The sequence below is a fragment of the Microdochium trichocladiopsis genome (genome assembly GCF_020744255.1).
Source record: "Microdochium trichocladiopsis strain MPI-CAGE-CH-0230 chromosome Unknown B0I36scaffold_1, whole genome shotgun sequence".
Taxonomy (NCBI): Eukaryota; Fungi; Ascomycota; class Sordariomycetes; order Xylariales; family Microdochiaceae; genus Microdochium; species Microdochium trichocladiopsis.
The window spans coordinates 2,042,666-2,065,901 of record NW_025763544.1 but is presented as its reverse complement, the minus strand read 5'-3'; the positions used below and the strand labels follow the sequence as shown (position 1 = coordinate 2,065,901).

At 56.2% G+C, this 23,236-nt stretch overlaps 6 protein-coding genes across 6 annotated transcripts; 2 read left to right on the top strand and 4 right to left on the bottom strand.

Annotated features, from left to right (window-relative positions):
- The first annotated feature begins 4,793 nt into the window (after window positions 1–4,793).
- B0I36DRAFT_310220 (uncharacterized protein) lies at window positions 4,794–5,620 on the top strand. Its single transcript, XM_046152229.1, has one exon. It carries the CDS (start codon window positions 4,845–4,847, stop codon window positions 5,292–5,294), a length of 450 nt encoding a protein of 149 aa, XP_046018287.1. The 5' UTR covers window positions 4,794–4,844; the 3' UTR covers window positions 5,295–5,620.
- Window positions 5,584–8,542, top strand: B0I36DRAFT_7319 (fungal-specific transcription factor domain-containing protein). The gene is made up of 2 exons (XM_046163290.1): window positions 5,584–5,784; window positions 5,857–8,542. The coding sequence occupies exon 2, from the start codon at window positions 5,944–5,946 to the stop codon at window positions 8,383–8,385; it is 2,442 nt and encodes an 813-aa protein (XP_046018286.1). The 5' UTR covers window positions 5,584–5,784; window positions 5,857–5,943; the 3' UTR covers window positions 8,386–8,542.
- Window positions 8,543–9,542: 1,000 nt separating this feature from the next.
- Window positions 9,543–10,256, bottom strand: B0I36DRAFT_370999 (necrosis inducing protein; the record flags this gene model as incomplete). The annotated part of the gene is made up of 1 exon (XM_046159973.1): window positions 9,543–10,256. The coding sequence occupies one exon, from the start codon at window positions 10,254–10,256 to the stop codon at window positions 9,543–9,545; it is 714 nt and encodes a 237-aa protein (XP_046018285.1).
- A 2,966-nt stretch (window positions 10,257–13,222) lies between these two features.
- Window positions 13,223–15,451, bottom strand: B0I36DRAFT_7302 (glutamate decarboxylase-like protein). Its single transcript, XM_046163288.1, has 4 exons — window positions 14,999–15,451; window positions 14,904–14,931; window positions 13,519–14,823; window positions 13,223–13,465 (listed from the first exon to the last, which is right to left on the bottom strand). The coding sequence occupies exons 1-4, from the start codon at window positions 15,238–15,240 to the stop codon at window positions 13,412–13,414; spliced, it is 1,629 nt and encodes a 542-aa protein (XP_046018284.1). The 5' UTR covers window positions 15,241–15,451; the 3' UTR covers window positions 13,223–13,411.
- A 640-nt stretch (window positions 15,452–16,091) lies between these two features.
- B0I36DRAFT_7285 (uncharacterized protein) lies at window positions 16,092–17,343 on the bottom strand. The gene is made up of 3 exons (XM_046163284.1): window positions 17,188–17,343; window positions 16,331–17,101; window positions 16,092–16,266 (listed from the first exon to the last, which is right to left on the bottom strand). Exons 2-3 carry the CDS (start codon window positions 16,982–16,984, stop codon window positions 16,159–16,161), a joined length of 762 nt encoding a protein of 253 aa, XP_046018283.1. The 5' UTR covers window positions 16,985–17,101; window positions 17,188–17,343; the 3' UTR covers window positions 16,092–16,158.
- Window positions 17,344–18,640: 1,297 nt separating this feature from the next.
- On the bottom strand, window positions 18,641–22,701 carry B0I36DRAFT_310211 (rab-GTPase-TBC domain-containing protein). The gene has a single exon (XM_046152228.1). It carries the CDS (start codon window positions 22,335–22,337, stop codon window positions 18,987–18,989), a length of 3,351 nt encoding a protein of 1,116 aa, XP_046018282.1. The 5' UTR covers window positions 22,338–22,701; the 3' UTR covers window positions 18,641–18,986.
- Window positions 22,702–23,236: the final 535 nt, after the last annotated feature.

The window sequence follows — 23,236 nt, the reverse complement described above, 5'->3', positions numbered from 1 at the left end:
AATGCAAACTCACAGTGACCGGCCGGGCATTTCCCTATCTCACCTCCGAACGCATTCGCCGCAAGGGGGCTGCCGACGGGCCCGAAGAGGCGGGCAGGCTGCAAATGTTTCAGAATTGTCCCAGCACTGTGCCATCGGGCATTTACAAGCTCCTCGGTGCAGCCGCATAGATACATGACGGCTGGGCTTGCCAAGCGACTCATGGCAGGCAGGCCCTTGACTGGCCGCCGTCTGGAGCACAATAAGCGACCGGTCGGCTGTTTTCCTTGTCGGGAAACGACTGGTCCCGCGGCGCAACCCTGCGAGGCGCTTGTTTGTTGGCCCGTCAGGCATGGACCGTGGCCACGTCTTGAGCAAGGGACTGATTACTGTAGATGGACGGACTGGACTCAGCAGCTGCAAGGCGGATCTCCTGTGGCTCCTCGCCGGCAGGCGTTGCCGATTATACATTAGCCAGGCTGCATGCGCCAGCACTCATATTGTCCACAATCTCTCCGGGGCTTGCGGTAGTTCCCAGCCCGAGCACTTACGTGCACGACCGGCCGAAAGATGGACGATAGCGGCGGGGACAGGGGTTCTGGCTAAGGTTCGGCGCCGGTGCTGGAGAGAGATTGCCGTCGTGGCTGACTCGCACATTCAGGAGGTGGGTGGCGGCGTGCCGCGCTGTGCGGCAAGGGTGTAACTTGTACTCTGTGGTGTACAGTCTCCGTGAATCCAAGCTTTCGGCACAAGGTGTGTGCTTCATAGTGCTGAGACATGTAGCTTCTGATCGCGGACGGTGCTTCGTGTGCGGCGAAGAGGACCACAGATGCTTCGAATTCGTTGGCATGCCCCTATTGGACCGTCACCTTGGCTCTGTTGGAGACTAAGCACGCGGGAGGGCAACAAGAATATTACGGAGAAAGGAATGCTCCCTTGTAAAGAATGATCTAGATGCCGACCTGGGCGGAACGCGTCATCTGCCGGTCCCACGCTAAGGGTACCCGGCCATTCCCGCCCCTGAGCAACCCACTGGCCCCAAGGCTTGACGGAAAATTTCAAAGACCCATTGATGGTCGGTCTTAACAAGACGCTCGCGAGAGTTTTCTTTGCATGTGTGACGATCCGTACACCTGGCTCCTGCATGTCGGTATTCAAAGCACAATTTAGAGCGCGCCGATCGCTGAGATTGTTCGGCACAGATCGGCGTTGTTCCAGATTGCGAACATGCGAGAAGATGGGGAAGGGGGGCGTCGACAGACAGATTGCATAGTGCTGGGATATCGAACAACTTTTGGTCGAACTGATTTGGGGCTGACATCTCCCCCTGCGTCGTCCGCCAGGACATGTTCGATCTTTTCGATATGATGCCTTGTGCAGTGTCCCGGATCGCTTCCTATGTTCTTGAGACCGGGACTGTGTCCGGAAAAGTGGACATGGACCAGGAATAACAAAGTTTAAGTACCGAGCCAAACAATGTCTGCCGAAGTTCGATTTGTGGCAGGCGGTAAGACCACACTGACCCAAAGGTCATTGAGCATAGCTGAACCCGGGTGCCATGTGCAATGCCAACGGCGGCTCGGCCAGCTCCGCCCGCAAGGTCCTGGGATTGGTTCCCGCAGTCGTGGTTTTGCTTGCTCCGTGTCTCCATCTACGGAGCGTTGCTCATTGGTCAAAACTCAAGGCAGTAACCTTGAGACTGACTCCGTGCAGACTTGACTTCAGACCCTGGCAGTCGGGACTCTCATGTTATGAGCCAAGGTCTGTACCCAGCTCACTCCACCTGTCCTGGGGGAGTTTGGCATTGTTGGGCATGAATTCAACATGTCTTGCTTCAACCTCCCTGGCTGATGGCCATCCCGTGGCCTCGTGCAACGTGATGACAGCAAAATGGGCTGCACTCACAGTAACCCTGGCTGCCTTGATTGCAATTGGGCCGAAAGCTTGCTCAAGAAGTCGGTGCGCGCGCCTGCCGCCTCTGCTCAAAAGCTGTTTCAGGGAGAGGCTTGCGGGGAGTGATGGCTGCTATGCGCGCTTTGTCCATGTGCCTTGAGTCAATTGTGGCCCTTGCATGTCTCGACAGTGCTGTACCATGGTTGTGAAGCCAAGAATCCGGGATTTTGAGTTGCCCTCGAGCGCGGAACTGGTCAGACTTCCATGAACCCTGCGTCACCCGATTACTTCCCGCCAATCAAAGTCACAGCTAGTGGAATCCTGGAGAGACAAGCGTCTCATCTCAACCGACAACAGCGCCACAAGTCGGTGTGACAAAACCCAGGCCGAGAGTGCCTCTGTACAAACATGAAGCCTAGGCAACTCAACTGTGCGTTTCGTGCAGATTCAGGGCACTTCAATCTTTTCCCGGGATGTGTTCTTGCGGGGTTGGCTTTGTTCTCATAGTCTTTCGTAGTGCTGGAAGCATGGGGACGGCGGATCCACATCACCGGAGAATTCGCTGATTAGAGTACCTTGGCTAGTGGCACGGTACCATGAGGCTCAAATATGGCACATCCTAGCTTTCCGTCCGTTTTCGAGCATCGAACTTGACAAGTTTGGCCCCGATGCTCACGTGGCATTAAGGAACGATCGGGAGCCACAGGACTGTTATGTTTGCCGCCTTTTATGTGGAATCATAGGCTGCGACGTGAGCCTCTGCCGATATGTTTGTCATGTACAACTCATGGTTGCTTTGAGCTTGCCGTACGCATTCCAAACGAGCAAAGGAGATGTATTTTGGTGCAGTACGAGCCCAATCGCTGGGCTTTTGCACTGTATATTCCGCAATATCCAGAGTCTCTTGGTCGTTGTTTATGGATGCCCGTGGGACAAACTTGGAGAATGAACGCCCGAACAAGTAAAGAAACTGAAACGTCCAGCAGAGTTTGACTGACATCATCTCCGAGTCTCGATGGTTGACGCAAAAGCCAGCTTTGCGACTGGAATATGCGGCCTTGTAAGACAGGCTGATCCGTCGGAACGTTCCGGCAGTGGGCCGGCAACTCAATTTCGCCCTGGAGACACTTAGTCCTAATCTTCCAATATGGTGTTGGCTAATCCTGCCTTAGCTGACGGACCAGGGGCGAGCGGAGGCACTATACCTGTCCGCCACACAAGCGGCATTAGTGATTCGGGCAGCAAATTTGCCCGGCGTCCATATATTCTGCCCTTAGCTGTACGCCAAAAGCGCTTCGATGCCGACTGCCGCAAAGTTTCTCAGGAATCGTCCCAAGTGCTGATAATCCGAATGCACAAATCATCTGCGTGTTCTAACGACAAAGGCGCTTCGGAAAATATACAAACCCAGGCCCGGCATTGTCTGGCCGTGGTCTGTGAGTCCACCTCCTGTGGGTTGCAACCTGCCTTGCCACATTACGTGGTCGGCAGCCTAGCACTTCAATAGTGGTCGGCTGGGGTGTATGAAACTCCAGAGAGTCTCCGAGAGGCGTGGAAGTATCCTTGTCAAGCCTGAAGATACCTAGGCGAGACCTTGGCCAGGCGAGGATGTGACTGGTTTTCTTCCTCCTGCGATCCACGACCGTAGGCATCGGGCATCGGGCAGCTTGATACTGGCAGAACCAAGTAGTCCTTCTGTAGTACTGAAGGGTCGCCTTTGTGGGGATGTTCCTTGAAAGCACGCGGTTGTATTTGTGATTTGCTCGCTGCCATTGCCGACGTTTTACCAAGGAGATGCAGACACTTGAAATGGCTTCGGTGGGTCTCGGTCCGGGGCCAATCCACCCATCACGCAGCTGGTCAACAGGGTCTATGTCGTGGCCCCTGTCATGGTTCCGATGGCTCCAAGAGAAGAACGAGGTCATGCTCGTTGCGACTGGGTTCATGCACAACAATTAGAGGCGGCCATGGAAGAGGCGAATTCCCCAGAGGAGTCGACATGTCAAGGAACGAGTCGGGTACTCCGCTCCGAAGGATTGTCTTGTGAGTATTAATGCCCTGCGCGGGTGAACCATGCTAGAAGAAGTCCACGCCTTCCATGAGCCGTGTCTTTCGTCCGTGAGAGCGAGCCTTTGGCGTGGTGTAGTGATTGGCGAAGAATGACGACCCTTCGGCAGCGCGGCCGTGTTCATGGGCGGCGTTGGACAGCGTGCATGGGTCGAGAAGGAGCGCAAAGTAATGCCCCCAGCATCTTGGTTCCGAATGCTGTTTTGGCACACGGAGAGCCCCGGAAACCCTTGTCGGCGGCTCGGTACCCTTGGTGCGGACCCGAGTCAGTGCTGTGGAGAGGCCACGCCGCCCAAAGGTACTGAAGAAACCACAGGAGGTGACGAAGAGAGGACGCTCTTGGGGCATGGATGTTGACAGCAGGCAGGGGAGAGAGCCCGGATCATGCCCGGCTTGGTGGCCAGCGCCACACGGCGGCGTGGCAAGCCTCCATGCGGACGTCGGGGGGAGGGGAGGAGCGCTGCAGCTGATCGTGGCCCGCTGTCGTTGCCGAAAGGAGGAGTGTGGGCGTGTCTGCCGTACGAAATGCTTGGCCAGCAGGGCGCTACAGGCGGGCGAGCCGGTGCCGAGCGAGGAGGGTGTGAGATGGGAAACGGGTTGAACTCTCGTGGGCGGCGAGGGTGCGTGCGTACGGGCGGTCCGTGATGCTTGGCTTGGGGTGGGCGGCACGCTAGTGCTGCCAGAAGCGACTCCCACCCCCGGTCGATGCTCTGCCGGGCACCTGCCTTGCGCCGGCCCCCAGCCAAGCGCTGGCGAGGCAGGCAAGTCGACGGTCGGTTGCGAGATGGACGTGTAACTACGGCACGCCTGGCCTGGGCATGGACCAGCCCGGCGCTCGTCCGATACAAGTAGTTGGGTTGGGATTCCTGCTATGTGCTGCTGTCTCGTGGGCGCTGAGTCCTTGCATGGGGTTCCCATCAGGCACGGGGCCGCGCCTGCCACTTCTGCACATCGTTGACTCGTCGTCGACCAGACACACCAGACCAGACCAGACGCACCTTGGGGCCCGGCTCCGTGTCCATCGCTTTGCTGTCTTCCAAGCGTGTCAGCCCTCCGCATGCCCGTCATCGCCGCCTCGCTCCCTGGACTGGACTGTGCCCACCGCCCTGGACCGTGTCTCGTCGGCTGGCGGCTTCCCAAGATCGTCTCTCCTCCTCCGCCTCTCTGCTCCGTTCAGACTGGGTCCTCGTCGTGCGTCCTCGGCCGGTTCCCGATCTTCAGGGCCTCGCCTTGTCCCTGACCCCTTCGCCCATCCTAGCCTCTGTGGTGCCCCTCAAGCGTCCTCGGCCCCCGTAATTGTCTTCCTTCCCAGTCGCGATCTGCTCCGAATCCGACTCTATCTCGCCGGGCCCTAGGCAGTCTCTTCGGACCTTCTAGCTCTCGCCTCGTCCTTTCCCCAGCCGGATCGCCGCCAGGCCATGTTTATTCCCTTCTCATACCTCTTTGCCCATCTCTCCCGGCTTCCAGTTGATGTTAGCCTCTCCCGTAAGGCGAACACGGCCGCTTCTTGCGTGCGAGACTTGTCGACGACCGTCCTCGGCAACCTTCGCTGCCACCACTTTGCGGCAACACTCAACCCTCAGAGTTTCGTGTCGTGGAAGGCAACATCCCACGGCACATCCCCGTTCCACTCCTTGAGCATTATATGCTTCTTCGCGACGCCCAGTCTTGCTGTAGCCAGGAGCTAGCGACCCGGAAGCTCATTACGGGGAGAAACCGCCATCTAGCCGCATGTGTACGAGAGTGGAAACTTTCTGTAGCAGGCTGTATTAGCGAAGGGCAACGCAGTGTGCTTGTGGTGCCTCTCCGGGCACTGATTCGCTTGTGACCTGGCTTGGAAAACCAGTGAGAGGACCCTAGCAATCTACAGCTCGAAAGTCGAGGTCGTCACTATAGTTCGCTCATACGGCATAATAGCACGCTGAGAGCTGCCTCAGACATCCATTCCACTCTTAGATCGTCACGGCAAATGCTGGGGTTCCGGCCTTGGTCATCAGCTTGACAATGCCAACACCATCTCAGGCCTCCTTCACGCGGTCGCCAAACGCGTCCCACCGCTCATACGATTCGTCTTCAGTATCCTCCGCGACCTCCCCAAGGCCGACTTCGCAATATCTTGGAAGCTTGTCGGCCAACAGCGCGAGATCTAGTGGCGGCCATGCCGCTCAACAACACAGCGGTAGTATAGGTCTCCCTGCTGCAGCTCAATCGGTCTTCCACTCCTACAACCCCAGAGGCACAACACCAGTCGGAGGCAGAGAGTCCATGGCTTCCAACGAGTCGGCCGGCGGCACGCCTGGCCTCTCCAACGCACAGCTATCAGCCAATGTCCAGGCTCAAAAGCGAGCCTATCGCCAGCGACGAAAGGACCCTTCGTGCGATGCCTGCCGAGAACGGAAGGTCAAGTGCGATGCCACAGAGACGACGAGCTGCTCGGAATGCTCGAGCCGCAATGTGAAGTGCCAATTCACAAAGGAAACTAATCGACGAATGTCGTCTATCAAACAGGTGCAGGACCTTGAGAAGCAGGTGGACAAACTGAGAAGGGAGAACAGTCATTTGAGGCGCACTGTTCATGATCATGATGGCCGCATGGACATCGATGTTGACATGATGGACACGAGCACTGTGCCGCTTCCTGGCATGGAGACAAGACCGAAGACGCGGCGACGGCCAACACAATCCGCAGATCAAACGCGAGCTAGGGCAAACTTTCGAGATTTCTCACGAGGGCTCATAAAACCTCCAGGACCGTTTCGGGGGCAGCCGACCACCTTCATGTTTGAGCCGGTCAAGCCTCGAATTCCATCCAAGGCCTTGACCGAGAAGCTACTCGTGGCGTATTACGGCGCCGTCCACCACGTGTTACCGATTTTGCATTGGCCAACGCTACAGCATGCAGTCGATGAGCTGTATGTCGCCACCGACCTGAGCCGGGTCCCCAACTCCTGGCTTGCCATGTTCTTCGCTGTTCTTGCAACGGGAAGCCTCTTTTGCGACGAGCCTCACCCGCAACGTGTACTGCAAGCCGGCCAGTTCCTGGAGGCATCCAGGGGCTTATCAGATCCTTGGAATAACGATTTTATACTTGAGGACGCGAGGGTGTTCTTCTTGACAGCCTTCTGCTTGAACGAGATGAATCTCAAGTCTGCCGCTTGGACTACTCTCGGAAGTGCGGTCCGGTGTGCCCAGGATCTGGACCTACACCTGGAGGCCAGCACAAACTCGCGCGTGGAAACAGATATGCGAAGACGGGTATGGTGGGCGATCTACATTATGGATCGAACACTGGGTTTGGAGATGAGCCGCCCCTTCATGATCAATGACGAGGACTGCGATGTTCAACTGCCTGAGCCATATGATGATCACCATCTTCATTTCGAAGGTCCGGTCCACCCCTTAAACGGCACCGCTCTCACACATTCGATTCACAAAGTCATCAATGTCGTTCGTTCCTTTTCGGCATTGCGGCATGCCATGTCGAGTACTACGATTCTGCCAAAACAGCTCACAGCCCTCGATGCGCATTTGGCTTATTGCCAGCGCCAGTTTCCGGCACCGTGCGACCCAGCCAGTGATGCCAAAATCGGGCCATACATGCTCGTTCCGCTGGCATACCTTCTCAGTGCTCGATTAGCGTTACATCGTCACAACATGGCACCCGAGTGCCCGCGCGAGCTCCGCGTCGACGCGATTGAAGCATGCACCGCGATATCCGCAGACACCGCGCTTCTCGTCGCCCGCACCCAATCCCTCGAAGATGTCGCCACCAGCCTTCTCACCGCCCACATCTTTCGTTGCGTTCTGTTTTTGCTGCTTCGCGGCTGGTACGACCGCGCCTTGACTTGCATTTTAGCCCTCAAATCGATCGACTGCCGTCGTGACGCAGCAATCCCCTGCGGGCGATACATTGCCTTCTTTGTCTCCGTTCTGGCAAGCAGGCACTCAGAGGTGACTGGTCCGAGATCAGCCCAGCCCGGCTATCACGGAAATGTGCCATACGGCGGTGTACCCGGCCCAGTCTCAGACGCGCTACTCTACGACCAAGAGTTACTTACATATCTCAGTGCTGACCTGCAAGGCGGACTGGAGTCTGGCTGGGTTTGGGACCGCGCGGAGTCCGACAATGCAACAATTCTGCGACCAGTTGGTGGGGGGCTGGCCGATCATAACAACCGGACTGGCCTCACTACGGATGAGCAACAAAGCTGGGGAGGGTGGGATAATCTGCTTGCTGCTGTGCGGGATCTGGCTGCGACGATGCCGAGCCCGATCTCGACATATGCTGCACCACAACCTTTGCCACCGCTCAAGTTTGAAGCTGTTCCGAACCACTCACCAGCCTCCACTATGAGACCTTTAGTGGACCACAGCGCTGGGAGACCGGTCGTCTCCGCGGAGAGCGGGCGAAGCACAGAGAGAATCAGCATTGCCAATATCATCTAAGGGTCGTGGAAATCTTGCGAGATCTCGTCTCGCATACTCTGAATCCACGATCTTAGCCCTTGAGAAGGCTGTGGTCGGATTTGCATCGACCCCACAACTTGTCGAAAGTGACGGAATAAGCCGGTTCCGTTGGCCGTTCACGCAACCGCTTTCACTGATGAGTGTTTGCGTTTGTCCTGTTGACTGACGGACACGTCATACCCGGGACTGAAATGAAGCCATGGATGGCGTTCCTTTGACGACATGATCATGACTCATCGCGCCAACGAGACACGTAGCGACGTCCTTGATTTCTTTGATTCTCTTACTGGTTATGGAGCCAACAAAGCATGGTTTGAATTTTGAGCTGAACTATAGAGCATTTTGGAGTGGAAGGAAGCACTTTTCCGTTTCAGTGCGGCGTTATTTAGTGTGTGGTTTTATTGCAATGACTCTGAGGCATATGCACAAACATTTTGATACCCACAGCGACAGATTTCCCGCATACTTTGTTCTAGCATCTCGGGATTTGGCTTTGCAAATAGACAACACGGCCGTTTTCACAAGGGCTTGGAGTATGCTTGTGCTGCCTCACGTTGCCTTTGCCAGTCAGAGACAGAGGTACACAACATTTCACGGGTCAAACAAAAAATAAAGCCATTGAAAAGCCCAGAATGCGTCTCTTGTTGAGAAGTCTCTATTCATTTCCACTGAGAAGGGGGAAGAAGGACACAGACCACGGGAAGAACCACGAGGACATTTTTTGCGGCACGTATATATGTATATATATAAGCTATGTACAGCATCATTTGCTCATCTCGATGACAGGAGGGGTCATCAGTAATAGAGATGGAGGACAAGACTCGCTAGAGAAAGGCACAGAGAGAAAAAGAGAGAGAGACCGTGTCCGCAAATGATAACACGAGTTGGAAAGACGTGTGAGAAATTGCAAGCCTTCATTGTGATGACATACAGAAAACAAAACCAGAAAAGGAATGCCGTAAATGACCAGGGATTGGGTTATAATACAAGCTCCGCCGGCTCCACTTATCTCATGAACAGAAGAAGACGACAAAGACTAGGAGGTCGTGAGGGTCGGACCGGTAACAATCAGCTAGCCAGCCAGCCATGCTGGATGCAACTCGACTCCGACTCTCCGAATTTCCCCCCTCGCTGATTTAATCAGAACCGCTATCGAAGCCCGGGGCGCCGCCGTTGCGGGCGTAGTCAATCTGTTGCTTGAAGCTGCTGTCCTTGAGGGCGAACGAGGCGCTGCCAAAGTCGTGGTTGACGAGGGTGTCACGGACGCCGGCGTCGGCGAGGGCCTGCCAGTTGACGAGGGCGCCGCGGAACCAGACGCCCTTGTGATTCTCGATGTTGTCGTCGTCGGCGCTGGCGAAGCGGAAAGCGTGGGTGCTGCCGCCATCCTTGTGGTAGACAATCTTGGGGTGGTCGCCATCCCAGCGGACGCCGCTGTCGTCGGCGTTCTTGGTATCGTAGTCGCCGTGCGCAGAGGCGGCCACGATGCGTGCGGTGTTGCCACCCTCCACGAAGACGATGATGTGCTCCCAGTCGTGGCGGTGGCCGCCGGCATCGATGACGTGCTGCACGGCAACGTCCTTCTCAAAGTAGTAGTCGTAGACGTGCGCGCACCAGTTGTTGTTGCACCGCGTACGCACGTAGACGTTGTTGTTGTCGAGGTCGCTCTCGTCGCGGCAGTCGTCGGCGCCGCCCGTGTAGTTGTGGTCGAGGCCCTCGGCGACGTTGCCCGAGCTGTCGATAGCCGGCGTGTTGTAGCACCCGTCCGTGTCGAAGTCGAGCGCAGGCTGCCAGCGAAGCTCGGCCTCCGAGGCGGACTGGGCGAGGCCGCGCGGAGGGTCGCGCTTGTCCATCATGATGGAGCGGTAGAGCTTCATGGGCTCCTCGGGGATGGTCAGGGGCGAGGCGAAGGTGGTGGCCGATCCGAGCAGGATGGCGAGGCCGGCGGCGGCAAGGCTCATGTTCTGGCGGGCCATTTTGAAGGTGGTGGTAGTGGTAGTAGGAGTTGTTATATTTGATGGGATGAAAGGAAGATATCACCACTCGTGCTGGCTGTGATGGTAAAAGTGGAAGGTTGTGGTGTTTTTGTGCTGTTGCTGTTGGATGTGTTGATGCTGAGCTCGAGATGAAGCTGAATTTGGGCGACTTGCGCGAGCCCTTTTGTATCCGGGAAGTCTAGGACGATTGTTCTATTCTCGTACGTCGAGGACTGTGTCGTCTGGATCAGTGATGCCGTGGGGAGCTGATGAGTGCGATGACGATGTCGCGTTCAGGAATAGACACGGTTCTGTTGCTTTTCGGTCGCGGACAGGCTGTGAGATGCTCCCAGCGCTCAAGGCTGGGCTGAGCGTGTCGATCAGGCGGGAAGCCCGATGAGGGGATCGACAGAAGGTCTCAAGCGACGAGATCTAAACGTCTTGGCTGACGAGGGGCGGGATCGATGCTGCCGCCTCGAGGGCGAGCGCAGGCAGACGCCGTGCACGACGAGGATGATGCGATCAGCCATGGCTGGAGTCTCTAGCCGGACGCGACCTGAGTTGGGGCAGGTAAGGTGAGGTGAGGTGAGGTGCAGGTGGTGCCTTGCAGACCTGGGGCCGTCTGCCTCAGGCGCCAAGGCCGACCATGCGGGATGCCATTTTTAGAAGGCACGGGTTAAGCATAAGTTGAAGAGGCAGATTGGCGATGTCCAGTGCTCAGCTAGCCGACCTGCCAAGCGCGGGGGCCAGCGGGCCCTGGCTGGTATGACGACACACTGCCGCCAAGAATAGGACCTTTTACAAGGCCAGTCAAGAGCTAACCCTTGGGAAGGGGATGTTGCCGATCCCGGATCCGCACGTGGTGAGCGCGAGTGGGTATGGGCGGGTGCACAGGGCTGCTACGCCACACCCGCGATCTGCAACGCATGCCACCATCACTTACTTACCCAAAGGTAATTAATCACTGAGGGTCCTTGTTGCTCGTCAAGGGAAGTTCTGCCTCTCTCGCAGTGCCAAGCACCACAGATGCTATAACTGGAAACAGGCACTAACTAGCACTTGACTCTTCACCTTGGCATGCAACACGCTCAGCCCGCCCGCGGCTAATTCCGCCGAGACACCCTGAGAGACGCTGAGCTAATAGTGGGATGACTTCCGTGTCCTGCCCGCTCTGATGATATCATCAACGACGGCACTTGATTTTGTTTTTCTTTGTCTCTTTCTGTTTCCCTCTCATTCTCACTCTATACTTCGTAGTGCGTGGGGGGAAAAGTCTCGGCGGCGCAAAAATGCCGATTATACACCAAGTACTCAGGTGGCGTGGTTGCCGAGCAGGCGTGGTTACTGGACCAGATCTCTTTTTCGAGTAAACAGGAAACAAAAAAAGGTAACAATCGCGTTACACCGCAATGCACCACACCAATTACGGCACAGTCCTCCGTAACCCGGCCCCGGTTTTCCTGCCCTCCTTCCCTTTCTGCGTTGCAGATCTTGCGGGGGGTGGAAGGGCAAGGGCCCACGTTGTCGTCACAGGGCTCAGGGCCGCTGGTCAACAGTAAATGTGAATGGACCCCGAGATGTCTTGTCTTGTCCTCCTAAAATCTCACCTCAGCCGGCCGTGTCCCTTTCATCGAGATCTTCAGTCACTCTTTCTTGTGGACCTCTTCTCTCCACACACAGATCAGTATGCAGGCAGAGAGGGAAGCAGGCACGGGCAGGGGAGTTAGGGACATGCCTGTCGTGTTGTCCCCTCATCCGAGGCCCAGAGACGAGCTCGGTGAGAGAGTTGATGTACAGGACTTCGGTCTCTAAGGCTGTTTCAGAAGAAGAAATAAAATTAGAACTATGATAACAAAAAGGGCCCGCCAACCGGGCTCCGGCACAGCCTCTCCTGCCTGTCTGTCTGCCTGTCTGTCTGCCTGTCTGTATTTCCCTTGGCATATTACCTACTTAGGTAGATCGGGCCAATGGCTAGTAGATCTTTCGGACACACACAGCTCTCCAGGCACATGGTGCCCGAATTAGCCTCGACGATCACCACTGGTTATGGTTTCTTGTGGCGCTTATTCGCATGCATGACTGCCATGAATGGCCCTGCGGCTCACTAACAGCCTCCTGGCAGTCATCCTTCCTGTACCTGTACCCGATGTCCGCGAGGCGGCCTGACAGGTGTAAGATCCGATCGTGATCTGGAGCGTTTGGTCTAACATGCCCCTGTCGCAAAATGGGAAGCAAAACATTCGCGGTGCTGCTCTGCAGCCGAGTTTCCGAGACTAGCACGTGGCCGAGTCTAGACGGAACCGTGTCCCCTGATGCACAACCTATTCTTGTTTTGGCGGCAGGGTTGTCCCACTGCCTGATCTATTTTCCTTGGGGTTCATCCCCGAGCAAGCCAAGGGATCTTTTTCTGCACGTCGATGCTAATTTAATGTTGATGACATCACTTTCACTCTTCAGAGGATCTAGTATTGTAAGGAAGGATGGGCTGGGAGATGTCTGATACCTCCGCCGACTGAGCTTATACGATACGTGGGCGTCTCGTGAGAAAGGCAGAGGAGCCCGTGTCCCTCGGTTTTGTCCCTCAGATTGATCCACGCGCTATGGTAAAGAGACGCTCCTCGGTCCTGGAAAATCCTATGGGTGGATCCCAACATTAAGCGGCTAATTCATCGGAGGGGCTATGTAGATATCATCAATACGAAATCATTTCTCCTGGGAAATCATCCGTCAACTCGGGAGTAAGTCGCATGGCTGACTCAAATGACATTTAGAAGCAGCAGCCTTCCATGTAGCTTCAACGGTGCTATGTTCACAGACATGAGCACAGTATTTCTCACAGAAGTGTGCCAGCAACGCATCCCTTTTGAGGCAGGCCGCAGCCTCTAGTAAAATCGCGGGACTTCGCAGTTTGAGACTAGTGCTAAGCTTTGTTTCATTGTAGCAGCTTGAGGGTTGTACGGCGTGCAACTAAACCGGCCCGCTACTGCCTCCTGTCATCGTCTCTGTCGACCCCACGCTTTCACTCAGAGGCCTTAACAAATTGCGTGTGTCTTTCCGTGTTTTCCTTGCAAAGAATGTTTCTCCCGCTGTTCATTTTGTTAGCCCGTGCATAGTACAACTACTAGATTCAGAAACTTACGCGGAACTTCTCGTGGTTGTGCTGAGATTTCCGGCTGTTGACAGAGTGTTTCTTGATCATCTCGTCTTGCCTCTTGACCGTTTCGCGATCCATGTTCTCAAGCAGGCCAGTACACAGGATGATATCCCTGATGAGTGCATCGCAGCGGGTTCTCGAGAAGTCCTCGCGGACCACAACACGCAGCATCTTGAGATTGTCAGTGTGCGGCGCCATTGTGTAAGCTGGCACGATGAAGCCTCGAATTCTGAGCTGGTGGGCCAAGGCGAACTCGTCGTAGTGACGGTTGGGGTCGTCCTTGAGGCGGAAAGCCACCAGGGGAAGACCTTGCCCAGACTTCTTGCTCATGATCACGAAGCCTTGATCTTCCAGCGAGGCTGACAAGTAATCGGCTGTCCTTGTGAGGTTTGACATGATGGCATGATAGCCTTTACGACCTAGCCGAATGAGCTGGTAATACTGGCCGATGACCTGGGAAGCACCCTTGGAGAAGTTCAGTGTGAATGACGACTGGTCGGCACCCAGGTAGTTGATGTTGAAGACGAGTTCTTCGGGCAGGTACTCGGCACCGCGGAAGACAACCCAGCCAATACCAGGGTACACCAGCCTAAAAGGCGTCAGCTGCTGGCACATGCAATAATAACGGTTATGTGGCGAATAGCCAGGAGAAAGATACGCGTACCCATACTTGTGTCCAGAGACATTGATTGACACAACGTTCTTGAGGCGGAAGTCCCACTGGAGGTTGGGGACGACGAATGGGGCCACGAAGCCACCACTGGCGGCGTCCACATGGATGGGACACTCGATACCGCGCTTTTCAAGGAGATCGTTGACGCCCTTGACGTCTTCGTACTCGCCGGTGTATGTCGTGCCGAGAATGGCACAAATGCCAATGGTGTTCTCGTCGATGAGATTGACGGTTTCCTCCGGGTCGATCACGAATCGCTCAGGGGTGCAATACACTAGCTTTTCCTCAATCTCAAAGTACCTGGTGGCCTTTTCCCAACAGACCTGGACGGCCGACGACATGATGATGTTGGGGTTCTCTGTCGATTTGCCCTCGGCTTTTCTCTTGTTCTTCCAGCGACGCTTCATGGCGAGGACAGCGAGCATGATGGCCTCGGAGCTGCCCACGCAAGATGTGCCTACAGCACCACCGGCCCCTCCGTCACGCTGCGGTGCGTTGAAGAGGCGGGCAATCATGGAGACACATCGGTTCTGAATCTCCGCCGACTGAGGGTATTCCTCGTAGTCGATGAAGTTCTTGGGGAACGCCTCTGTCATGAGCTTCTCTGCCTCTTCCTCCTGTAAAGCACTGTCAGCTGGTTGCTGCCCTCAGACTCGATCGGCTGTTCGTGGCCCTATTGTCTCTGCCCAGGACCTACCATGTAAGTGGTCACAAAGGAAGCCAGGCTTAATTCACACAAAATGCAATCAGTCAGTGTGATCTCAAGGACGCTCGTTTCTTGGAGTCACACACTTGAGTATGGGGTTGCCGTCAAGGCTGAGCTCGTCCTTGATCATGCGATAGGCGACCTCTCTGGGCATCTCGTTTTCGGGCATCTCCGTGGTGGGGAGATCCTGACCGGCATAGCGGGAGCCATAGACACTGGTCGTGAACGAGTCGTCGTCGTTGGTGAGATAGAGGGTGGCATTGCGTCGCAGGCCGCCGGCAGCCGGATCGGACTCCTCAGCAGGAGGCATTGAGACCAGATGAACCATGATGCCTGGCTTGATCTCTGTGGTTGGCGACGATCAGCGGGTTGAGGCAGTGCGTGGGTTGCTCCTGCCGTGGTGAGAGCAATGCGGGGGACAAGAGGATAGACGTTCTGGAAGTGATCCAGCGACGCCGAGCAGTGATCGAGAATGACGTTCTTCAGTCACACAACAACAATCGTGACGAGGACAAGACGAGTGAACAGAGGCCACGCAAGCTGGACGACGACGACGCTTTTATACCGCATGGCCTGGGTGTCGTCCTCCAGTCACACCGCGCGGCCTTTGCAGCGTGGGCACACAGGCGCGGGGAGGGCCGCGTACAGCTTATCCTGCAGGCGTGTCGGAGCTTCCTTCTCAGCCGTGAGGGGAAACTCTGTCTGGCCGCAGCTATCCATCCCAAAGGGCTCACCACTTCAGCCCACTCAGACCTGTCCACGTCGACTGGTACCTTCCCGTCCTGCATGGCACCAGCTGTCGCGCGGTCTCTCGCTGACGCCCAGCCGTGCCAACTGCAGCTCTTGTCATCATACGACAAGCCCCCAATGCCACGGATGGGGTGTTGAACGTGCGGTGCTGCTGCCGCCAGAAACTTGGCACAAACTTGGCTTTTTGGGGTACTGCATCGAGGAGGGGCAACCCCCGGCCCATCCCGCCCACGATGCGCCAACTACGCTCCACGATCCACCTCCTCACCTGGCACCACATCCCAGCTCGCAAGTCTGATTCGTTCAATGGCTGGCCCTGGCAGAGCTAGTCGATGCACCACTCCAGGAACGGCTGCAAGCTGATTGTTGGCGACACCAAGAGTTGATCATAAGCGCCTGGACGAGGATGAAGCACTGACTGGATCGCCAGGTCTAAGCGACTTGTGTTGGCGTTTTCGGCTAAGGTAGGTAGACATTCTGAAGAGTTTCTCGTTCATCATGGCGGGACCAGAACCTGCCTGAAGCCGTATTCGTCATCCAACTTCGAATCATGCAGCCACGACACTGCAAAATATCTCCTTGTAGACAAATTGATGTACGCGGCCTTTCCAACCAGATCAGCACTGTACGATGAATCAAGAATCGCCCGATAGAGCGCGAGGACTTACCTGAATTGGATGATAGGCACTGCGGAAGTCCCACGAATCTGGGAGATGGCGACAAAGCGGGGGGCCACCAAATTTGAGCAGGAATTTCACCTTCGTGGACGAAACAGGCTCTTCTTTGCCCGCAACGAACGCATCAACCCAGGCTGGAAATTCTGAGCTTAGACACCCTTCCTGTGTCATATTCGCAGGGAACTTGGGGCTATCGAGCTCGATTATGATCTCCCTTGGTCTCTCAACAGGCACCACGCACAGTCCGCATGTCTCGAGTCTCGGTAGCTGCCCGAGCAAGTCCGCGGCACTTTGGTCGGCTCTGGTCTCATTGCTCGGTCTCTGACTGATCCAGAGATTGCGCAGATGACGAAGCCTGGGTTTTGCATGGCGAGGCATCCGCTCCAGCAAGTCAGAGAGCTCGCACCCAGGCCGCTGGCCACGGCTCGCATGGAGGCGGAGCTTTTGCCAGTACAGCTCGCGACCTTCCGAGTAGCACAGTCTACACGTCGCCATTATTGACCAATGGCTCGACAACTTGAACGACATTGTGGACTCTCCTTCAGTAGGACTCAGAACTTCTGCCACGGCATCCTGGAACACGTAGCCATATATCATGAACCGAAGCTCAGGAGGCAAGCGGCCGAATATATCTACTTCGAACATCTCTTATGTTTCGTGCAACGATCTGGCCGCGCCCGTTTGATGAGAGCCTGCAACTGCGTCCTCGTTGCAACTGCCGGTCGATCGTGATCGTGTTACAACAGCAACAGCCCCGAGGTTCTGCCCGCTGATCAGCATTTCTTGTCGTTATCGCTTCGCGGGTCTGCTTGCATTGGCAAAGTTCAACAGGTGGTTAAGATACTTACGGATATGAATGCGTGAGTGAGGTCTCAACTTCTGAACGACTTCACCGGTTGTTCTCGATATTGCTGCATATACTGTCGTCACAAGGGGGCTCGACATGGTTCAACTACTGGCAGAGAACACGTCGGGCACGCGACAGTCCGCTACTTAATATGATCGGTCGACACCCTGTATCTCCCGTCTGTCGTCGACTTCGCGACTCCATATTTCCAGGGGTTACCTGGATCTGGGTCCCACCTGCCTGGGGTTGGCAGCACCATCTGCTCAAATACGCCGGCCAATCCCTGGTTTCGAAGCGTTTTGATTAATAACGCGCGGATTAGCAGCCGAGCGCGACTGTTGGGGAATCATCCTATTTCACCCGATCATCTTCTCGTCAACAACCAAATCAAAAGCCCCTGCGATCGCAAATTTACAACTCAGTCGTAGTTCCGACATCATACAGATGCAGAAATAAAGCTGCCAAGTGAAACTGAACCTGACACTGTCGCACGACAGTATCGCCAGATTGCTGCAGCAGGCACAAGTTCGTTGCGCATCAGAGCTGTCCAAGATGCAAATGCACCCTGTGACCTGTGATACGAACAGGCGGATTGTAAAAGTAGGCCGACTGACAAGCCCGGTATTCTAGGTTAACATGAAATGGGCAGCCCAGATTTTGTGAGCCCCAACTGCCCATGCACATGGGATTTCCAGGCTCAGGGTAAGGGGAGATGGAGCCTTAGCTGCGTACTTGGCAGGTTGGCCCCCGGATGGTGACGTCGGAGGCTTTTTACCCCTTACAAGGTCCCGCACACTTTCACCTGCAGCACACCAGACAGGGCCTTCTGCTACAGTAGTGTCAGGTTGTCTCTCAGGTACTTACAGTTGCTGCGAATCCACTCACGTACTCCGCTGCAGGGTCAGATTTCGAGGCACCCTGATGAGGCCGCGCTTTGAATGAGTGCCGATACGAGCAGTAAGTAATACGCGCTCCCCAGGTGCTGTGCCATCCTCCAGAATGATCTGAATAATACAGTTGTCGGGACGAGGCCCCTTTGATGCTGTAATCCCCTGGTGGACTTATATAGGTTTGGCAGCGCAGAGACACTCGGCGAGGCATAGACAGTGAAATATGCAAGATGATGTAGGTCCAGAGGTCTAGAGGTCTAGAGATCCTTACCTCTCCTTCTCAGGCGCTAGTCAAGTCTTGGCGAGTTCCAAATCCAGTGAAACCAAGGATTACATTGATTATTCTCAAGACATCAAGATATCCCATGCATGAAACGAAAAGGGTCAATAGCCACATCACCACCCAATTTATGAAGACGCATCGAGCGAAATGCCAACCCGCTGCCCCACCAACACAATGCTCATATCTCCAGGCATTCTTTGCAGTCACACATCGTAGGTCACTGCAGCATGCAAAATGCAACGACAATATGCATGCATGGTAATCACGTCTGACCGTCAATCTGGGAAACACAAAATACTTTAAGTAGCCCTATCGCTTATCTGCATTACTGTACGTACATGCCCTCGTGCGTGTTTCGTATTGGGAAGGGGGTATCAAGAAGATGTATATGTATAGAGAGAGAGGAAAACAATGGGGAGCGTCACGATTTTGTGCGGGATCTGCACACGTCTCTCCTTGCAGACCGTACATGTGTCCGTAGCCCCCATCGTGATGGCTGAGTCGAATTCAACCCATGGGCGCTTTTGCGGCCCTTCTTGGTGGCATTACGCCTTACTGCGAATAGACTGTTTGAGCGAGTTGGGTGATGATGCTGTCTATTTGGGAACACACAACACGGTTTGTACCTCATCCGAGACTAAACACTGTCTCCTCCTCGAAGGGCGTTGTGGGCCGGCTTGTCGCCTCTGCAAACGTTGCCAAAGCCTCGTTGTCTTCTTCAGATGGCTCGATGCCGGCCTCGTTGCCGAGGCTCGGAACGCTCTGGTCACGCTCGCGACTGAGAGCCGGACTCGGGGCTGGACTAGGCACCGCGGACGCGCTCGTCTCCGTGACGAGCGCGGGTGCCGAGGTTGCCTTTTGGTTCTGGTTGTTGCGGCGGGACCTATTCGCCTCCTCGCGCTCCCGGATGAGCTCTTGCTCCGCCTCGATGGCACGAGTGCGCCGCGCTTCGACGTCCTCGCGCCTGATGACCTTCCTGAGGCCTTCGGAGGCATTGATCAATCCGTCGATGCTGATGGCGTGATTTGTCATCTGGTGGTTGATGTATGTGTATATCGATGATGGCGTGTCACATTGTAGCAGCTGCGGCTCATTGAGCTTCAGAAGGGCCAAAGCAACTTGAAATAAGAATGTGCTGCCGTCGTTGGTGCAAAGGACGACATCCCACACGCGGAAGAGAGCCTCTGCGGACAGGCAGTCGGTAAAGACAGATAGGAACCACTGGAAGGTCAGAGCCTCGAGTTCGATGGAGAGATACTCCAAGTGCTCGGACAGCTTTGGCAAGACCAGGGCGACATATTGCCGCAGGACCTGCTGGTCAGCACGAGACGCCATGAGGCTGTGGTCGTAGTAGCCACGAGGCAGGATCTTTTCAATGATGGATACGAGGATCCAGAAAGTCTCCTCGGCCGAGGGCATGATGAGGAGAAGATTGGCAGCAATGAGGTTCATGCCTTGGCAGTAGCCCACCTCTGGGTTCCTCCTCGCGTAGGCACGCAGGACCTCGTTGAGCTTTGCGACACCCGGACCCTTGCGGAAAAAGATGTTGTCAGTCAGCGTGCGGTTGATGTCCATTTCGATCTGAGACACCACTGCCGGATCGTCGTCCTCGCCTGATCTTGCCACAATGTCCTCGTAGTATCCAGGGATCCTCTTGAAGAGCGCACCCGAGCATTCGGCCCATATCTTTGGACGGTTCGCCACGGGAATGCCGGCCAGCACAAGCTTCCTGAACTCGTTCCACTTGTTCTGGCCAACCTTGCCCTTGACTCCGAGGTCGGCGACGCCAATGATCTCACCATCGGCATATTTCGCCTCGGGGATGTTGACGCGTGACTTGGAGTATCGCGCATCCGCTGCTGCAGCCGCTGCCGCGGCCGCCGCTTCACCTTCCCTTCGGCGCTCGGCGCGCACCTTTCTCAGGAACTCATTCCACCGCACCGATCTTTCTCTTTGCAGCGAGTCGTGCACGTCGCTGAGCTGCTTGAGAAGCAGCTTGACCGGCTCATTGTCTTCACCTATCGTGACAGGCAGGACATCGGCCGCCTGCTGCACAGATACTTCGCTGTCCAACGCTGCTGTCGTGCTAGCCACGGGTACGAATCCACGATCACCCGTGACCAACCCTGGAGACTTTGGTGGGTCGGGCGTCTCGGCCCCTTCCAAGACTTCCAAATTCGATGCGCTGATCAGTGGCGTGTGCGACAACAACTCCGTCGGGAAAGTTGCGATCTTGAGATAGTCCTGCCACTTCTTTGGCTTGCCTGCTTCCGCCGTGTCATCTGCAGAGCTTGGTGTTTGAGTTGCATCCTCAATTTCTTCCAGTGTATCTGCCTCATTTTCAATCAGATTGGGCGATATGCCAGGGCGTCCGCCTGAGAGCATTTCCGCGGCGCGACTGCCTCTTTTCATCTGCAACGCCACTTGCGCAGCCTCGCGTTGCCTCTTCTTCCTCCGCTGGTCATAGATGAAGCCAAATCGATCTGTGAGAAACTCGGAGCCAGGATAATTGTTGTAAATATATGTCAGACTCGGCGGCTGGCTGTCCGGCGCATACATCGTGTCCATTTCCACAGGGCCAGAACTGTCGGGCCGTGCTGCTAAGGGCCCCGGAGGGCTCGTGCTCATTGTCTCCCAACGGTCCGGCGCCTGCGTTCGAGACAACGCAGAGGTTCCTGCTGGGGTCGCCCGTCGCATCGCCATCAGGGCTTTCGGTCCGCTTTGTACAGGAGCGGTCCGAGATGAGCCACTTGTCTTCACGCTTGCGGCGGAGGAGGCTCTCAAAGTGCCACCCTGGCCCGCCGAGCTTGACCTTCCCCGTACAGAGCCCGGATCTCGTCCCCCGTTAGCCTTGCCTGCTACGAGCTGTAGCGCCATGCTGGCTAACGATGTCGATGGTTTCCGTGACGTCGAGGTGTTTGAGTATATGCTTGAAGCACGACTAGAGCTTCGCGCAGCGATCTCGTCCGGCGGGGTGAACAGATCCTCCTGCAGCGGCGGTCGTCGCTCTGCCGGCCCGCGCGCACCCTGCTTTGATAAGGTGCCATTGCTGGTGCCGCCAGTCGTGTTGACACTATTCGCACGACTTGATCTCTTGCTGGTACCGCCGCCCCAGAGGTAATCCTTCCAACCCCGAAAGGTACCTTTCGCTTCCCTGGATTCATCTGAAGGTGCGGAAAGCGTCCTCACACGCAACGTGTCCTCCCCGCTACTTATACCAAATGCGCTATAGGACAAAGAGTCGACCATGGCGTCGTTCATCATGTGCGAGATGCCGCCATCGCGCTCGGCTGTGGCCAAATCTTGTGTCTTTAGCTCGCTCTCCACGGCGCGCAGCCTCGTCTCGAGGTCGAGGTTCGACAGCCCGCACTCGAGTATGATCTTCCTCAGCGCGCGCTCTCGATGGTCTGCCCGCCGCCGGAGGTTTGTGATTTGGCTGTCCCGCTGAGCCAGGTCCTCGGCGATCTGCCGAACCAGAGAGACTGCGCCATGCCGCGCAATCAGCCGCTCGATGTGCTCGTCGTCCGCCACGTGTAGCGCGCCAGGGACCTTGGAAGTCGCTAATGGTGTGTCCTCAAACAGGGCGCTCCTTGTAGATCGGTGGGAATTTGACGTTGTCAGGGTGCCCACCAGCGCAGGTCTGGATATCGCGTGTGTCATAGCCGCCGTGCTACGTATAGTGCCGGCGAACGATTCTGGCGTATCTGGGCGTTCGAAGCGTGGCGTCTCGGGCGACAGGGACGGGAACGAGATGAGTGAGCGGTCCGATGCGGCTACCGAAGATGCTGAGCTCGAGGGCTGGGATGGGATCTTGCGATTTCGTGATTTCGCACGCACAGAGTGGCCGCGCTTGCCGCTGCCGGACACGGCCGAGAGCTGCGACGAGGTGCGCACGAGGGACGGCGTCGACGATGAGAGAGTTGCTGGTGGGGACGCGGCGGGCGTGGCGGTCGCCGCGAGATCTGGTGATGTCGTCATGGTTGCGGTTGATGGTGCTGCTGGGGGTACAGGAACCCGTCGTGGTCGCAGCAGCTTGTCAAGAAGAAGAAGGCAGACTCTGCGCCGCAGCGCATCGTCGTGTCGTCAAAGGTCCTACTGGTCGTAGGGCTGCAGTTCGCTTCGCGCAGGGCGTTCGTTGTTGGTGCTTGAGACGGAGGAGCCAGGCTGGAGGACGACAGGGTTATACCTGCCACGGATAGCTCCACCGGTGCCAGCGAAGCGAAGCACAGATCCCACAGGGGCCCCTTGCTCACATGACGTTGGTGCCCAGCAGCTTGCCGTGATGCCTCAGGATGGACTCTGGAGTTTCGAGAGCGCAAGGTGCAAGGCAGCGATGGCAAAGAAAGGGTGGCAGCGTGCCTTGACCTGGCCGGACATGGCCAGAGTGCTCGACCCAGGCTAGTGGTGGTTGGCTGTCGCAGGCCGTCATCGTGCAGGGCGGGCGAGGTGGTGACTTAGTGGTGGTGGGTGGTGGGCCAGCGCTGCCCCTCGACAGGTCCAGGCGCTGCTGCTGCTCCTTCTGCGCCTCCAGTCCAGTCCAGTCCAGTGGTGAGGAGGTCTGCAGCCGTGAGGAATGCTCCTGTCGCTGCACGGCGATTCGATCAGACAAGCACCCTTGCATGCAACTCGCCCCATCTTTCGTCTGTCTCATCCCTGCCCCCTTCCGACGACTGCTTCGCCTTCCATTCCTCGTTCGCTCTCACTCTCGTTACAGCACTTGCGAACCCTTTCAGCTCCACTGCGTATTATAGCTAGGGTCTATCTAGGGTCCTCTCGAGGTCGAGATTGTCTCACACGACACACGGCTTGCAGAACAATTCTTTCACGCACACACAATATCCCGGGCCATCGTGTGACAGTCGGCATGTGCTAGGATC

Excerpts from the sequence above, each read along its gene's own strand:
- B0I36DRAFT_310220 (XM_046152229.1), top strand. The coding sequence starts at position 4,845 with ATGGGGTTCCCATCAGGCACGGGGCCGCGCCTGCCACTTCTGCACATC.
- B0I36DRAFT_7319 (XM_046163290.1), top strand. The coding sequence starts at position 5,944 with ATGCCAACACCATCTCAGGCCTCCTTCACGCGGTCGCCAAACGCGTCC.
- B0I36DRAFT_7302 (XM_046163288.1), bottom strand. The coding sequence starts at position 15,240 with ATGGTTCATCTGGTCTCAATGCCTCCTGCTGAGGAGTCCGATCCGGCT. Across the intron at positions 14,932-14,998 it reads GACGGCAACCCCATACTCAA|CCTGGCTTCCTTTGTGACCA; the intron begins GTGTGTGACTCC and ends GTGTGAATTAAG. Across the intron at positions 14,824-14,903 it reads CCTTTGTGACCACTTACATG|GAGGAAGAGGCAGAGAAGCT; the intron begins GTAGGTCCTGGG and ends AGTGCTTTACAG.
- B0I36DRAFT_7285 (XM_046163284.1), bottom strand. The coding sequence starts at position 16,984 with ATGTTCGAAGTAGATATATTCGGCCGCTTGCCTCCTGAGCTTCGGTTC. Across the intron at positions 16,267-16,330 it reads GTGCCTATCATCCAATTCAG|GCCGCGTACATCAATTTGTC; the intron begins GTAAGTCCTCGC and ends CTGGTTGGAAAG.
- B0I36DRAFT_310211 (XM_046152228.1), bottom strand. The coding sequence starts at position 22,337 with ATGACGACATCACCAGATCTCGCGGCGACCGCCACGCCCGCCGCGTCC.